The sequence below is a fragment of the Ictidomys tridecemlineatus genome, chromosome 5 (assembly GCF_052094955.1).
Source record: "Ictidomys tridecemlineatus isolate mIctTri1 chromosome 5, mIctTri1.hap1, whole genome shotgun sequence".
Lineage (NCBI taxonomy): Eukaryota > Metazoa > Chordata > Mammalia > Rodentia > Sciuridae > Ictidomys > Ictidomys tridecemlineatus.
Window position 1 is genome coordinate 181306677 of NC_135481.1, and position 16950 is coordinate 181323626.

Below are 16950 nucleotides of genomic sequence, written 5' to 3' on the forward strand. Positions count from 1 at the left end.
TTCTCTGCTCTCATTTATGTATACAAAATACCTATGCCTTTGGCCAGTAATGTCAGTTGCCCACCGGATGTGTGTGCAAGGTGTTCATGAACAGTTCCTTCTTACATGTGCTGGGGAAGCATTTGTCAGGCTCTGCAGACTGATTTCTAGAGACAGTCTTTGAGAGTATTTATTTCTGTTGAAAAGTAGAGCTTCACCTAAATCGAGAGTCGGTCTTTTGCAAAGACCTGTTTTTTGGTAGATGTTGACATAAATACTGGACACTCCTGCTGGTGATAATTCTCATTCAGCATTGTAAGACCCATTCAGATTATAGCTTCCTAAAAAGATTGATGTGTATGTTTACACAAACTGATATTGAAGCCAGCTGGTCTGCTTCAGGGCTCCCGACATCTTCTTCCTGAGGTGGAGAGATTGGAGGGATCCTTTGGATGGTGTGGAGTCAGACCATGGTCTCTCAGCAGCTAACAAAGCCATGCACTGTGTGGTGTTCTTCTCAGAATATTGACCCTTGTTCTTCAGACACTTTTCATTTTTTAATGGTGAGGGAAAAAGGTATAATTTGGGATTCCACAGTGCCTTGCATATAGTAGGCGCCCAATAAATATTTGTTGAAGCAAACCAAGTTTCCCAAGTCCTTGTCTCCTGCAGTGACCAAGACATCTTTTTCTGAAGGGCTTGGCAGTCGTGGCTAAAAACTAAGCAGTATCATTATTTGCTTGAAACCATATATACGATTTGTATGAATTTCGGTATGTTGCCAAGACATGATCTTTTTTCTTATTGTATTTTCTGTAAATACTTCTGGCACTGAACTGTAAAGTAAAGGCGAGATGTAAATATAAAGGTGTACCTGTGTCCCCTCGCCTCCTGTGTTTGATCTTCGTCAGCTAGGGGAGAAGTTCTAGAGGTCTGTTTGTATTTATGCTGATCTTTGTCCAGAAGAAATCCATGGAATACTGAATGTAATACATTTAGTTAATTAAATTTTAAGGAGATTCTTATCTAATAACTGTGTGTGCTTTTGGTTACAGGCTGGGGTCTTGTGTAATTTTACTCTTTCCAGGGGGTCTGCTTGTCTTTGATAGCCCTTCATAATTTAGATGTGTGGACTTTCAACCTTGGTTTAAGTAGAGTTTTGTGAATGACTCAGATTAGTTTTAAAAGAAAAGCACTTGGCTGTCTATGATGGAAGTGTCTTCTATTGCTGAGAGGCCAGGATTTGCTGAAGGTGGATGTCTCTCAGTCCTGGGATACTCTACTTGCAGAAAAATCTGAGCTCTGTCAGGGCTGGGCAATCTGGAAACAGGGAAGACACAGAAGGTCTTCCCCTGCCCCCATTTCTCCTTCACACAGGGTTGGCTGCAGGTTCCATGAGGTCAGATTAGTGCCTCATTGTCTAGATCTCACCATTAGAGGCTTATGGTACATTCCTCTGGCCATAGCTGCCCCAACAGCACAGATTCCCCAAGCTGCCCTGCTCTGCCCTCCTACCACAGGACTTCTGTCTGAATTGGTAGCCAGGAAAGCTGACTATACAGTGGCCCCTATTTTGGTGTCTGGGAAGATTTCATAGCCAGACGTGTGTTAAGTCCCTTTGAACTTGGCTGCTCGGCTCTCTGATCCACCCTCTTTAGAGGTGTGGGCCTAGAATCACCCCAGCCCCAACCACCCTGCTTCTGACCTTGCATCCAGGCACAGCCTGTCTGGGCTCTGCTCTTGGAAGCATGTTCAAATACCATTTTCTCAGACCTCTTTTGGGGGATTGTCATCCCACAGTAAGGCTGAGCTCCCTCTAAACCATTGGCCCTCCAAGCACCATCTCTCCCCTCCCCTGCTCTATTTTTTTCCCTATGGCTGGACTGGTTTCCTTTCTTTCTGGACTGGCATCTTCTTCCACATCTCCCCCATGTCACTCCATATGTCTGTGTCCCACTTCTCAGCCTCAAATGACTCTGTCTGACTTTCAAACCTCTGCTCTTGAGCCATGAAATGCTGTGGTCTCCAAGTCTGACTCAGGATCACTCTGGGCTTGGTGTGTTGATACCAAGTTCAGACTCAGTGGGTGATTTGCACCTAGGAATTGGTGTGTTTAATAAGTACCTTCCATGCTGGCAGTGACTGAGTGGGTGCTCCGTGGACCCTCTTGAAGAGGACTACACACCAGCCAATTCTGAATGGATTGTCCCATGTCCCAGACCTTCTGCCCAGGCTGCCAATCTATCCACAGTCCCTCCCCCTGTCCTGGGGGCTGATGAGTCCTGGGAAGCCCAGCGCCTCCTTCTGCCACAGATTTATTAAATACTTCACAAATAGATAAACAACAAAGAGGCGGGAGAAGATAAGAAGGGCACCTAAGAGTGTTCTGCCCACTTGATAAGGGAAGGAGCCTTAGAAGTCTCCCTGAAAACCCTAACAGGGACAAGTGCAAAAGCTTCCACATAAATCCCCTTTATTCAGGGGCTAAAGTTTTTAAATGGCATCCCAGTGACCTAATCCAGCTTGACAGATTTTATTTAGTCGAGATTTTAACAAGGTTGATCCAACATTTTAAATTTGGGAGATTTCAAATAAAATATAGACTTTTTGTTTTCATGGAAAAGGGAAATGCTGGGCCTGCATTTCTCATGTAGTTGTGATTGGCTGGAGCGCCTACAGCTGTTTGCCGCACAAGACATTAAGCTCCCTCAATCTGCCACCATCCCCCATGCCCTCAGTGTGGGTGTGTGCATGTGCAGTTGGAAGATGGGACCTGGGGACCTGGCTGGATCCTGATAGGATCTGTACCTCCAGATGTGTGAACACCCACCTGTGGCTGGTTTTTGTCACATCATCTAGTTTTCTAACTTAGAATTATTCACTCCCATCTAATTAAAAAAAAAAGGATCAGAGTGTTGTCACATGGACCCAGTAGCTGCCAAACTGGGATTCAACCCAGCCTGCAGGCCTGGAAGGCAGGCTTCTATTCTCAGCCAGACTGTCTCACTGTCCGGTTCCTACCAGGCTGCCAAACCAGCCCTCCCTCAGGGCTTCTTCCCCGAAGGCTCAGCCTAAAGGACACTGTGACTTCCTTGTTACATCACCGCTCAGTCACAATTGGATTGAGCACAGCATGGCCCCAGCCTGCCAGGTCCCAGGGGCAGCCCTGCCAGCCCCCTAGGCTGGCCAGCATAGACTCTCATGCACCATGAAGTACCCTCTGGTGCCCCTGGTGAATAACCTCACATTCTCTTTCCTGGTGTTCTGGCTCTGCCTGCCTGTGGGTTTGTTGCTGTTCTTGTTGATCATCTGGTTGCGCTTCTTACTTAACCAAGGTGAGCTTCTTACCCACCAAGCTGGCCCCTGACCTTGGAGCTGGGCAGGGTGTCAAATAGATGTTCTGAAACAACTGCAGAAAAAGGTGTTTTGCTTAGACACCTTAAGTGTGGTTCAGATACAAGCAGTCAATAGTAAGAGAAAAGGATTGATTTGATAGCTTAGGACTTCTTAACCTAGAGTCCAAGAGTGAATCCCTTTTTGTGAAGCAGTATGTTATATACAGGTCTGAATCCCCTCAGGGCTGCCGAAAGCATATGGGTTCTTTGGTATAAGTTAGAAAGAGGTGGCTCAATGGGGTATAGCAAGCGTTGACATTTTTCAGGTACTAGAGACCATTAATACTGTTTTCTGCAGAGACCACACCTCAGAGAAGATCTGGGTTTTGTGGGATACAGGATCATGGAAGCTAACACATTCATCCTGATGTTGGCAGGCCACTAAGAGGAGCAAGAGGCAGGGCAAAGTCAGCCATGAGGGGATCTGGGGCAGGTCGACTGGGATAGTACCAGGCCATGTGGCAGGAGCTATGCTTCTGCTCCTCAGGCATCCTATCGAGTTCCCACTCCACCCAAGGGTCTTTTCCTGGGAATCTCTTGACTCTCTCCCTCCTGCCCTTCAACTCTAAGACTGTTAGCCAGCCGAGCAGAGGGTGGTGCCAGCTCTGCTCACATGCTATTAAGACAACCTGAGCAATTCACCCACCCATACCTACCCCACGTTTCACATAGGGATGGTCATTGTGTAATTATTAGGAGTTCCAGGTAAGAGCCTATGAAATCCTCTAGCTTTCAGAAAGTGTTCCCAGGATGGACCACAGGGGCACAACTTGGGCATTGGGCCTGGTGACTAGGGAGTCACAAGGCTTGGTCATGTGCACTGGCTATAGAAGCTGTGTCTAAAGTCTGGGAGACTTGAATTCCAATTTCAGTCTTGTCCCTTAAAGAGCTCTTAATAGTAACTAGCCTTTTTGAACACTAGGTACTAAGGCTTTGCTAAACACTTGACATGCATCCTCTCATCTAATCCTCAGAATAACCCTGTGAAGTAATCCTTATTTTACAGTTGAGGAAACTGAGGCTTGGAGAGAAGCAGCCTGCCCAGGTCATGATGCACCTGAGAGTGCAAACTTCAATTTTCTGTTCTGCCATCTACTAGCTGTGTAATTCTGGGCAAGTCCTGTCTGAGCCTCATTATATCTCATCTACAAAATAGAGATGATGACAGGACCTGCCCTTTGGGGTTGTCCTGCATGTCAAGAGCTTACATGGCAGGGTACTTAGTGCAGATATACACATGGCACATCATAGGTGCTTATAGGCTGAGAAAATATTCCAGTCAAGCTGGTTTAGTCATTGTTGTTTTCACTGTGGGAGGAAGTAGCTTCTCTGGGGGGGACACCTGACCTTTCACCACATAGCATTTTGAAATAAGTCCTTTGTAAATTTTTCAGTGAAGAGAAACCCTTATCAAAGTGAGGCAGGCAGGCAATCCTCTCAGGGTGCTGGTCTTCTTGGAACTCTTGGTATGTGTTTTGCTTCTGCTAGGGACTGGCCCAAACCCAGAATATTGGAGCTGCAGGCTCAGGACACCCAGGCCTGCAGTTTTTTATTCTCTGTCTTGCTTCATTGGAATCAGTTGGTCCCAGAACCCCATATGATAAGCAGGTGACAAGAACCACTCCGATCCCTCCTCCCTCCTCCCTGTCCCCACACCCTGCACTCCTGTCTGGTTGGGGGGGGGGTGTTCAGGTACCAAAGGTGAGAGGAAAATGCCTTCAGGAAGCTGGGGGATGGGGAGGAGAAGGGAACTGCCTGGAGAGACAGGTGTTTAGACAAAAAAAAAAATCAGATGGGCAACTCTGCTCCTGGGGAACTGGCCAGAGGGGACACTGCCAACCTCTGGCCACAACATGGGAAGAGAGGCCCAGCTAGTGGAAGGTGCTTTTCTGTGGACTTTCTTCCTTGCAATTTGAAAGAAGTTTGCAATCTGAAAAGAAGAAGGGAAACATCAGAGATGGATTTGGGCTGAGACAGACTGTGCCTGGAGGGTCCTGCCCACCCACATGATGGTCTTTGGAGCAAGATGTTGGAAGCTTCCTCTGAATTCCCTGACTTCACCACAAGTGCACCCAGTGGAACTCCACGTGACTGTGGAGCTGGGAGGCTGAATCTGAATCCAGTACTACGCCATCTGGCTGTGAGCCCCAAGTCATTTCACCTCCATGAGTCTTTCTTATCTGTAAAATATGAAAAATACTACAGGTCAACCATCCCCAAGTTAAAAATCTGAAATCAAAAATGAGACAGAGCATTTGGGACTTTGGGTTTTCAGATTAGGGATGCTCAACTGTTAACTATAAAAATATTCCAAAACCGGAGGGGAAAAAAAATCCCAAATCTGAAACATTTCTGTTTCCTTTGAAAAAGGGACACTTAGTCTTCAGGAAGTTGATAAGAGGATCAACTGAGAAATTGCGTGCAAAATACTCAGCACAAAATACTCAGGCAATATTCTTTTGAGCATATACTGTCTCTAGTCAACAACAGTCACTTCAAGCCATCTTACTGAATTTAAGTCAGTCACTTGCCAACATAATTGAACACCCGTGGAGGTCCTGAGCTGTTTACATGTCTTAACCTCAGTTAACCCTCTTCATGGAAGATGCTCTTATTATGCCCATTTTATAGATAGGGACATTAGACTGTTTTTGTTGTTGTTGTTGTTGTTTTTTCTTCCTATTTCCTGTTCTTGGTCACACTCTGACTGCTCTATTCATCCTCCTTTACTTCTCCACCAAGGACAGAACACAAGACTATAGTAAGGAAGATAGTCTTCCAATCCCCTCTTCTTTCTCATCTGGCTTTCTTGAGATAAGCCAAATTTAGCAAACTCATGCATACACCTAATAACTTGCAGGTTTTCAAAAATAGCGGGAAGGGTGCAATATTTATTTAAAGACAGATCTTCCATATACATTTTTCTGCAACTTACTTGTAACATACCCAGACATCCTGCAAGTTGAATGAGACAGATAGAATGCAGTCATTTGAAAAGCTTCATGATGAATCACATCTCTGTAGGGTGAGAGTGCCGGTCTCAGCCACCAGACCTCTATGATGGCTGTGCATGGGGTTCCAGGGGTTCTTTTATTTGTGTGTGTGTTTCATCACAAAATATCGCTGCAATGGGCATCATACATAACACGCAGGTATTTGATGAGTGAACTTGTGGAGAAATGGAGGCTGGGTTGATGGCTGGGTGTGTATCTTCTCAGTGCCTGCTCCCTGACAGTAGGTCATTCGGCACCTCTAGGTCCTTCCCTTTCTGGTCCATGGATATGGCTGCTTTCTGAGTCATAGAACAACCTTCTTTCTGGGTCCTGGTTATTGGAGGTTCTCTTTGTGAGGCCTCAGGACTGGCCCAGATGTCACAATTCTGCCTGGATCTCCTGGCCTCAGTTAAGGTTGTAGGGATCCCAGGCCTGGCAGGGGAATCCTTTGGGGCTGGGGTGGGAGACAGGAGGTGACCACCCCAGAGGCCTTGTTTTGGACCTTCACAGATTCAGAGGAAAATGCTTCAGATTTATATCTCAACTGGGAACCCTGGAGCCAAGGGCCAGCTGAGTTTTGCTGGAAGGGGCCACTCCATGACCCAGAAGAGGAGGGACTCTGCTGGTCAGCCTGCTCTACCAGGTAAGGCTGTTCTAGAGGCTGGGGGCTGCATCGGGAGCCCCTGGCCTGCTCAAAGCCTTGAGCACCCACGATGTTGGAGCAGGCTATCCCCTGCTCTCACCATACTGGAACTCTGGCCCCTCAGGGCGCACCATGCTGCAGCACTGGCTTTCTCCACCATGACAGAGCTCACTGTCTCTGCCACAAGGAATTTCCTCACGGTGGCCCCCACTCTTACCCCATGACCTCATCCCCCACCACTCTCCTCGGGGCCTTTGCACTGTCTATTCCCTCTGCCTGGAACCCTCCTCCCTCCACAACTGCTTCGGCACTTTCTCGCCTCCCAGGTCCTACGCTCCAATTTCACTTTTTCCAAAGGACTACCCTGACCCACCCTATGTGACCTCCCTCGCCCCCTCCCTCTGCTCTATACTCCCCTTCCCCATGGCACTGAGCACCTTCCAGCCTGCCGGGTAAGCAAGGTATCCAAGCACCAGAGGACTGCTGGACACACATGGTTTGCAATACATATGGAAGAAGTGTGTGACATCCATCATGATGCAATAATAATGGGCTGGTGGCTGCCAGGGCCATGCTGAGCATTTGCCTTTTGCAGGCTCCTTTATGAAATGCTAAAAGAGGATATTATTCCTGCCTCCATTTACAAATAGAAACTTGAAGTGTCAGGGCAATCTAATGACGTGCCCAGAGAGGGAGCTCTGGCACCCACAGGACGCCTAAAGAGGCCTCATCTGTGGCAGTGGGACTAAGTGCCACCTCTGGTCCTGTGACGCCACGTGTATCTCTGAGCTTCCTTGGAGCTGCTTGCTGCTGCTTCACACCCCTCCATGTCTGTTTCTTCCCGACAAAGCAAAGCATGGCAGCCTGCCTCTGCCTGCTTTTCCTCGCCCAGGAGCAGTACCAGTGTCCTGGCCCAGCCATGCGAGCTGTGACATGGGCAGCTGCCAAGCCTGTCCCTCCCACCCCCGTCCAGCCCAGCAGCAAGTCGCAAGGATTCTACCCTCCCCTCTGCCTCCCTGTCCTCACAGCCACTAGAGCCTGTCTTACCCAGCAGTCTGTCCAGGTTCCATGTTGTCTACTCAGGGAAGAAGTGGGTTGAGAAATAGAGACACTCCCTGAACCTCAGTGGCAGCATTTTTTTTTTTTTTGCACTGGGAATTGAAACCAGGGTCACTTTACCACTGACCCATATCACTAACCCTTTTTATTTTTTGAGACCGAGTCTTGCTAACTTGCTTAGGGCCTTGCTAAGTTGGTTTGGCTGGCCTTGAACTTGGGATCCTCCTGCCTCATGTCACTGGGATACAGACGTGCACTACCTGCAACAGATTCTCACCCAACATTTCTGGGTCACAACCTGACAGCTGAGGTCCATTTCCCCAGAAAACACCTATGCAAACACCCAGGGGTTTGTGCACACGGCTGGCTACGTGGGTGTGAAGGCACACAGGTGCTGGGCTTGGCTTAATGTGCAGCTACTGCTGTTCTCAAATTTCTTTTTCTTTTCTTTTTCCCCCTTGTGGTGCTGGGTTCCCCCTGGAACCCAGGGCCTGGTGCCTGCTAGGCAAGTGCTCTATTGCTGAGCTACACCCTTAGCCAAAAATTCTCAGTTTTTGAACATTTTGTTCATTTGCTCAAGGGCTTGTGACTTCTGTCTGTGTTTCCTGTCTTTCCTGTCTGTGTACAGGACAGCCTTTCCTGTCTGTGTACGTGAGAGGGGCAGGAAAATGAGATTTTCAGATGCTACGAAGAACCCTGTCCATTTCTAGAGGCCCTTCCCACCCAGTCATTGACTTGTCTCTCTTCCTCCTCCACTCTGATGTCATCCGAGGTCCAGCCATACACTTGCTTCCGGCTTGCTTGTCTCAGATTGAGCTGGGCCACAGCAATGACCAAAGTGGACAGGAGAGACTCACCTGGGAGAGGAGAGGACTCTGGCAACTGAGGAGCCTCCCTGGGACCCCCAACCTATCTCCTCCCCAGTTAGACCCACGAAACCTCCAGAGGAGCCAGCGCTTCTCCATCATCCCAGAGGACCTCCTGGCCTTGGAGGGAGGAGCCGGAACCAGTGAAGATGGTGTGAGCAGGCGCAGTGGCCAGGTGGACAGAGGAGGTCCCAGGGCAGGGCCGGGCTGGAGTGAGTGGTTTCATATTAAAGCCACAAGGGGGCTCCTGTGCCCAGGAGACCCTTGAAAAACCTGCTGGCTGAGAGGTCCATTCGTTCACAAGCTGCTGTCCCCAGATCCTGCGGGTCTGCATGGCCAGGCAGCTGCGGCCAGGTGTGGGAGGGATTGCCCTGCTGTGTACCAGGGCAGGTGTTGCCTCGCTACCTCCACAACAGCCCTGTGAAGAGGAATTTCCCCCCACCATGCAGGTGAGGAATGAGCTCTAGGGGTCCAGGAGTCACCCCAGGACTCCTGGCTGCCCAGTGGTAGAGTGCGCTTCCCACGCTTCCCACCGTGGTCCCAGGATGCAAAGCCTGGGTCCTTCCCAGGACCTCCTGCAGATTCTTTTTTTTTTTTTTTAAAGAGAGAGTGAGAGGGGAGAGAGAGAGAGAGAGAGAGAGAGAGAGAGAGAGAGAGAGAGAGAGAGAATTTTTAATATTTATTTTTTAGTTCTCGGCGGACACAACATCTTTGTTTGTATGTGATGCTGAGGATCGAACCTGGGCCGCACGCACGCCAGGAGAGCGCGCTACCTCTTGAGCCACATCCCCAGCCCCTCCTGCAGATTCTTAAGACATGAGTGAGCCCCAGTGTGGAGGGAGAGAGTACTGGGAACCCTGGTGTCTTATTTGGGGTTTAGGATTCAGGAGTCTTAGTCATTCTCTGTGGCCACAGCTGTGTGGTTGAGACTGTGTCACCTTACCTTCCTGGTTTGTGTGTCACTTACCCCGGACTAGAAATTTTTAGGTCATTTTACCCATGATGATTTTACAATAATCATTAATGAACTTCAAACAGGACAAACATATATAGTTGCACTGATGAGAACTTAACCACCATGCAAGGTTTTCTTCCTTCCTTCCTTCCTTCTTTCTTTTCTTTTCTTTTCTTTCACATTGAACCCAGGGGTGCCTTACCACTGAGCCACATATCCAGTTCTTTTTATTTATTTATTATTTTTGTGGGGGGATAACAGGGATTGAACTCGGGAACACTTGACCACTGAGCCACATCCCCAGCCTTATTTTGTATTTTAAGTCAGTGTCTCACTGAGTAGCTTAGCACCTCACCGTTGCTGAGGCTGGCTTTGAACTCACAATCCTCCTGCCTCAGCCTCCCAAGCTGCTGGGATTACAGGCGTGCACCACCGCGCCTGGCTCTTTTTATTTTTTTAATCTTAAGACAGGCCAGCACAGTTCCCTATGTTGCCCAGCATGTAGTATAACAGTCTTATTAAGTGACTCTAGAGGGGACAAACAAGGTGCCTATGACCTTGTTTAAAGAAAGGAATAAGGCAAGCCTCAAGCCATTATGGAAATTTTTCATGTCCCTGGCGAGTATCACTGGGCTGTGTTGCTGGCTGAATACCGTTTGTTTGTTTGTTTTTGCTCTGGGATTTGAACCCAACGGCACCCAACCACTGAACTACATTTCCAGCCTTTTTTATGTTTTATTTTGAGATAGGGTCTTGCTAAATTGCTGATCCAAGTTCATTTGGCCATGAACTTGGAATTTTCCTGCCTCAGCCTTCTGAGTTGCTGGGATTACAGGTGGGTGCCACCACACCTGCTAGACACCAGTTTTAAGGAGTAGCCAGCACTCTGCTCCAGTCACTGTTGCTCATGGACAGACAACCCAGGAATGTCATCTCTGATTTTATTTTATGAGAAATTAGAACTAAAGAATTTTAAAATGTGACACCTGATTTTCAAATGATGGCAAGCTATTTAGAGAATGTTAAAATCCAGTGGGGCCGTTTGCTATGTCAAACAATTGTTATATCCTGATCTTCTGGTTGGGAACCTTTGTCCTCTTGAGGTCAAGGGCAGGTCCCAAGTCTCCCCAGCCATCTCAAGCACGCATGCAAGCCCCTCCCAGCAGCACTGTGTGAGAATAGTGTGCAGCCATCTGTCCCCCCCACCCTCAGCACCATCTGTGCAAGTCTTTGGACCCCAGGGGCAGCTGATGCCCCTGGCAGGGCTTCCCATCCTGGCTGTTCAGTGGAATCAGCTGGACAGCTTCAAAGATACAGATGTCCAGGGCCCACTCCCAGGGGTCTTTGTGTCACTGGTCCTGGGCATTGGGACTTGGCAAGGCTGCCTGTGGATGCCAGAACCCAGGCAGGCCTGTACTCCACACCTAGGGAACATCCCCTCGGGCCCAGAATGAGTCTCCCATCACCTGATGGTGCCCACCCTCCCACAGCGGTAGGGAACTCCCAGAGCTGCCTTTCCTGTCTCTCCTGACCTGATTCGGGAAGTTAAATTATGGTGATTATTTTGATTTCAGAATATTTTTTTTCTTGTTGCCTATAACATAAATAGCCATCCCACAACCCAGAGATCAGCTCGAACAGAATTAATATGATGTCATGAGCATCACATAACAATTCAAAAGAGCAGGCACACTGGCTGGAATGATCCAGGCACAGGATCAGTTAAGTCTTTTGCCCGTGCCCCCCCCCCATCATCTGATAAGATTATCTTGCAAAGTCCCCACCTTTACCCTGGTCTTTACATTTACAATTATGGAAACAGAGGTCCGGATGAGGAAAGAGACATATCTAGTCACATAGAACATGATTTTTAAGTATATTTTTAGTTGTAGATGGACACAATACCTTTATTTTATTTATTTTTATGTGGTTGTGAGACTCAAACCAGTGCCTTACTTACTAGGCAAGCGCTCTACCACTGAGACCCAGCCCCAGCCCCACATAGAGCAAGACTTAGGGGAGGTTGGATCGTAGCAGAGGACTTCCAGGCTGTTTCCTCCCCAGGCCCTTTGGAGGGAAAAGGAGCTCTGTGCGTGCACAGAAAGGTTTGCATCCAGGAAATCTCAAGCAGCTGTGAGGGCCCCTACCATCTGCCTTGTGGGGGATGCATTTCCTCCAATGTGCTGGGCTTGTGCACCTTTGGCTCTCTGCAGTACAGGAACCAAAGGTGCACATCAGCTGTGCAGTCTTGGGCAAGTCATGTGCCTCACCTGAATCTCAGGAAGAGCTCGGAAGCAACACATATTTGTGGCATTAACACACATGGGGGACATCTTGTCCCAAGCGCCTTGTGGGTGTAACTTTCTAGAAACTGGCCATGCTAGGGGCTCAGTACCACCTGCTGGGTGAATGGCTGTGGGCTCTTAGACTACTCCGCCTACCCAGGGTAGTGTCTCTCAGCTTCCTGTAAGATGGGGAAGCTGAGGTATGGCCACATTCAGGGACCTCACTAATAAATGACAGACCTAGGATTCAAATTCAGGCCTGTCTGACATTAGAGCCAAAGTTCTTGACACCTAAAAATCAGTTCCGGTTGACTGTTGCTTAGTGGCATAAACCACCATTGTGTCCTGCTCAAGGGTCCTGTGGATCAGGCACTTGGACAGGGCAGGCAAAATGGTCTCTGCTCCATGATATCTGAGGCCTCAGTTAAGAAGATTGAATAGTTGGGGACAGCTTCATGCTGGGGACTGGAACCATTGGAAACTTCTCCACTTATGGCTGACACCTCTGCAAAAGAACTGGAGCCAGTTTCAGCTAGGGCTCTTGACCAGAGCCCCTGCCCATGGCCTTGCATGTGTCCTGGGCTTCTCAGCACACAGCCAGGCTCCTAGAGAGCGAGAGTCAGGTGGACTTTGCACTAGACAAGGTGCCCAGAAGACATGTAGGAAAACAGCAAGCAGGCTTGCCCACATGAGAGGCAATGGTGGCTTGGGCCGGAACAGTGGCTACAGGAATGGAGAGAAGTTGGTGGGTGTGAGAGCCTGCAGGGAAGAGCACATTGGTGATTGACGGGAAGTGGTGATTCCAAGAGGGTTGTCAGGAGCCATGTGGTCAAACAAGGAATAGGGGAGGGGAGTGTGGATTAGGTGGGGAGGACAGGGCACTCAGGTCCCAGCAGTTACACCTTATACCTTGGGACTCCCTACACCATCAGCACAGCTACTGAGAGCACTGGCATTGAAGCTCACTACCTGGGTTTGCCCCTGGCTCCACCGATGCTGACTGGGTCTGTCTGGGGTGTGTCCCTGCATCCTCCTGCGGCTGCTTCCTTTTCTGTAAGTATGGAGCAGTTGTGATGGGCTGATGTATTAATCTAAAGCTGGGACTCTTCTGCTCTTAGGCATGTAGTAAATGCTCAGTAAATGTTTAAAATCCAAATAGAATCTGGAGCCAATCGTTCCACGTGCTTAGGAACTGTACTTTTCTGCATACACACTATACATCAGCAAAGCATTGGAAACAAAAGCAAAACAAAAAGATGGTTTATTTGTGAGCCTGTGAACAAATGCTATGGATGAACCCACATCCTGCCATCCTCTTGCTCAAAGGAGGACTGGTGACCACAGTGCAAAATGTGATCTTGGAACAGTCACCCCTTTGGAACTGCAGGTGTTTTATTTCTTTCCATATTTTTCTCCACCCCCTCTGACCTCTCCAGAAAACTCACCCAAAGAGATGATCATCCCTCCCTTGCTGCTCAGCTGTCAAGTGGTGACACAGTTGACGGCTTTTGTTTTGGTTTAGTTGCTGCAGTTTTCAAATTGTCACGAAAACACACAGATGCCAGTAATTTCCAAGCGACTCGAAAAGCAGCTAAGGGAATGGAGCTGTGCGCCAGCGTGGGGTGGCAAACGGGCTCACAGGAGGGGCCGACTCGCAGTTTTCTCAAAAAGTATAAATAGAGCGGAACAGCCAATTTTGTAATTAACTGGGGATTGGTCTCCCGTTAAACTCCTGCTTAGTGCAAATGGCCAAGCTGTTGCCGAGAGACAGTCTGCGTGTCCTGTCTCTTCCTTGGGGCGCTGGCAGGCTGGAGATGGCTTTGCTTTGCCACAGCAGAGTAGGTTTCAGGATGGGACAGTCTGCAGCTTGCAGTTGAGCTTGGTGTGTGGGGACACACAGAGGAGGCCCAACCAGGATCTATGGGGAAGGACCAGCAAGACAGACCACATGGAAAAAATAATTTCTTCATTCGGAAATTATTAAGAATTGCAAAATGGGGAGAGCAAGGCATGAAGGGTCCCCTGCTCTGAACATGGGTTCTGGGTGACTGCGCAGGTCACGTGTGCATAATGCTGGCCTTGAGTCCTGGGTCAAGCCTCCAGAATTTGGGGGGATACCAACTTGGGGGAGGGTCTCAGGCTGAAGGCAAAATACAGTTCCAGGCATTCAGAGCAAGGATCCCACAAAAGGGGGCCATGTAGGCTGCAGGAGCAAAGTCAGAACAAGAACAATCATTATCAAGGACGATTCAGCAAGAAACATCAAAATTTTGCAAATCCTTCGATTCAGAAGCTGTACTCAGCAGTCCCTTCTACTGTCTTCCTCTGCACAAAGCTACAAGGTAACAAATACCAGGATGCTTGCTGTAATGGGGGCTTGAGACTGGCAAATACAAATTCATCAGTGTGTGCAGGTTAGTCATATTTGCATAATTGACCCTGGTACCTAACTAAACAACTTAAAGGAAAAAAGTTTAGTTTGAACCCAAGGCTGCAGAGGTCTCAGTCCATAGCCCTAGACTGTCAGCCATCTCTGTGCCTTGGGCTGAGGTAAAATAAAACATTATGGCAGAAGGGCATGTGGAGGAAAGCTGCGCAGCTCATGGCAGCCAGGGAGCAGAGAGAAAAAGGAAGGGTCCAAGGACAAGATATAGTTCCTAAAGGCACACCCCCCAAAGACCCATTACTCCAGCAAGTTCCCATCTGCCACAGCCTCCACCCAGGGATCCATGCAGCCATCAACAGATTAATCCACTGTTGAGGTCTGAGCCCTCCTGGTCCAATCCCTTTCCCAAGGCCCCAGGTTCTGGCTGCAGGAAAAAGGCCTCGTGCCTCCCTGAGGACTATGCCGCGGAGAATCCCAGGCCTCCTCACACAACTTGTTAGCATGGGTGATGATGTAGCAGGTGCAGGGGGATTGTTCATTTTCCACCCTATTTGCTTCTGCCCTGTTGGGGATGTTTATAATAACTGCATGTTGGTTTTATGATGAGAAAAAGAATCAATAAAAATACGTAAAAAGCAATCTCCAAAGACCTTTGGTTCTATTGGTGGAGCAGAAGGATCTTGAGAGGCCACTATCGTCAGTTCTGGGTCCGGGGCAGAGGAATCTGGGCAAAGGCGTGGCTTAAGGACATGTGATTCGAGTTCCATGCAGGACTGCACAAGGCATCGATGTTGGGAACATTCACAGGGGTGTGCACCAGCATCGAAATCCAACTTAGAACGTTTTTGTCACCCGTCTCCTCAGTCACGTCCAGAACTCAGCTTCCCCACCAGACCCATGACAGTCTTAGGCACGGGGATATTTGATACTGTGCTGTGGGGCTGGACTGACGAGGAGGATCTTACACACTGCTATAGGTTGGATCCAAAATGTTCCCCCAAAATTGAAATGGGGCTTTGGGGACGGAGAGCAGTCCGTCACACAATATGGTGACTGGGTTGGGGATGAGGTCATGGCTGTCAAACACAGCAGAGGAGGGGAAAGAATGTTGAGAAGGTAGCTCCAGTGCCCACCTGAGCTGGTGGCATAGCAGAGCAGCATGACCTTGTGATGTTCCTTTACCCTCAGGTGTCCCACAGCTGACAACTTCGTACAGAGCACCAGACATTGAGACTCATTCTCCCTAAGCTTGCTTGCTTGCTTTTTTGGTTCTGGGGATTGAACCCAGGGATATTCTACCACTGAGCCACCTCCCCAGCCCTTTTTATTTTTTATTTGGAGACAGGGTCTCATAAGTTACTGAGTCTGGCCTTGAATTTGCTGTCATCCTGCCTTAGCCGCCTAAGTTGTTGCACAGGTGGGCATCACCATGTCCAGTTCCTAAGCTCTCATTTTCAGATGGTTTCCAATGCAGCAAGGATTGACCAGATCTCAAATAAGAGGAACGCAAGGTCCAGAGTTAGAGAAGTCTGTCCCTAGAAGAGGGGATGGATTATGTAAAGACAGGGAGATATGAGAGACACAAACTGGAAAACAGACTCACTTCCTGGAAAGCCAGGTTCATGTAGGGAAATGACCAGTGAAGAAGCAGGCCTATTCTATCAATTCACATTTCTACTGGCTCTTATTTCTCGTTTATTTTTATGCTATTGAGTGCATATTTGGGCATGCACCCCCACTACTCTCCCAAGGATTCATCTTAATCTGAAAGTAATATCCGTGACTTTGCTCTTGTTTTGAGTGCTTATCCAACCTTTTGCCATCCTTTCACTTTTTTCTTGTTTTTTTTTAAGACCTTTATTCCATCCATTTACTTTTATGTGGTGCTGAGGATCGAACCCAGGTCCCCGCGAATGCTAGGTGAGTGCTCTACCGCTGAGCCACAATCCCAGTCCCCTTTCACTTTTTTTCAACGCTGAGGACCAAACAAGGGCTTTGCTCATGTGGGCAAATGCTCTACCACCTGGCTACACCCAGCCTCCTTTCTGCTCTTAACTTTTGCCATTTTGTATAATGTACCTTTTTTGTTGGTTGTTGCTGGAAATGTAACCTAGGCCTTCACACATGCTAGGCAAGCCCTCTGTCACTGAGCCACGTCCCTGGCCCCATTATGTGCCCTTCCTTCCTTCCTCCCTCCGTTCCTTTCTTTCTTTTCTTTTTTTTTTTGTTATTGGGGGATTAATCTATGAACACTTTACCATGGAGCCACATCCCCAGCTCTTTTTATTTTTTATTTAGAGACAGGGTCTTGCTAAGTTGCTTAGGGCCTCGATAAATTGCTGAGGCTGACATTGAACTTGCAATACTCCTACCTCAGCCTCCCAAGTCA

General features: G+C 48.4%; 1 protein-coding gene across 1 annotated transcript; it reads left to right on the forward strand.

Moving 5' to 3' along the window:
- Positions 1-1119: 1119 nt before the first annotated feature.
- On the forward strand, positions 1120-10638 carry Adig (adipogenin). The gene is given in 4 exon segments (XM_078051776.1): positions 1120-3314; positions 6878-6992; positions 8848-9005; positions 9008-10638. Coding segments are annotated over 4 exon segments (486 nt in total). The 5' UTR covers positions 1120-3187; the 3' UTR covers positions 9094-10638.
- The last annotated feature ends 6312 nt before the right edge of the window (positions 10639-16950 follow it).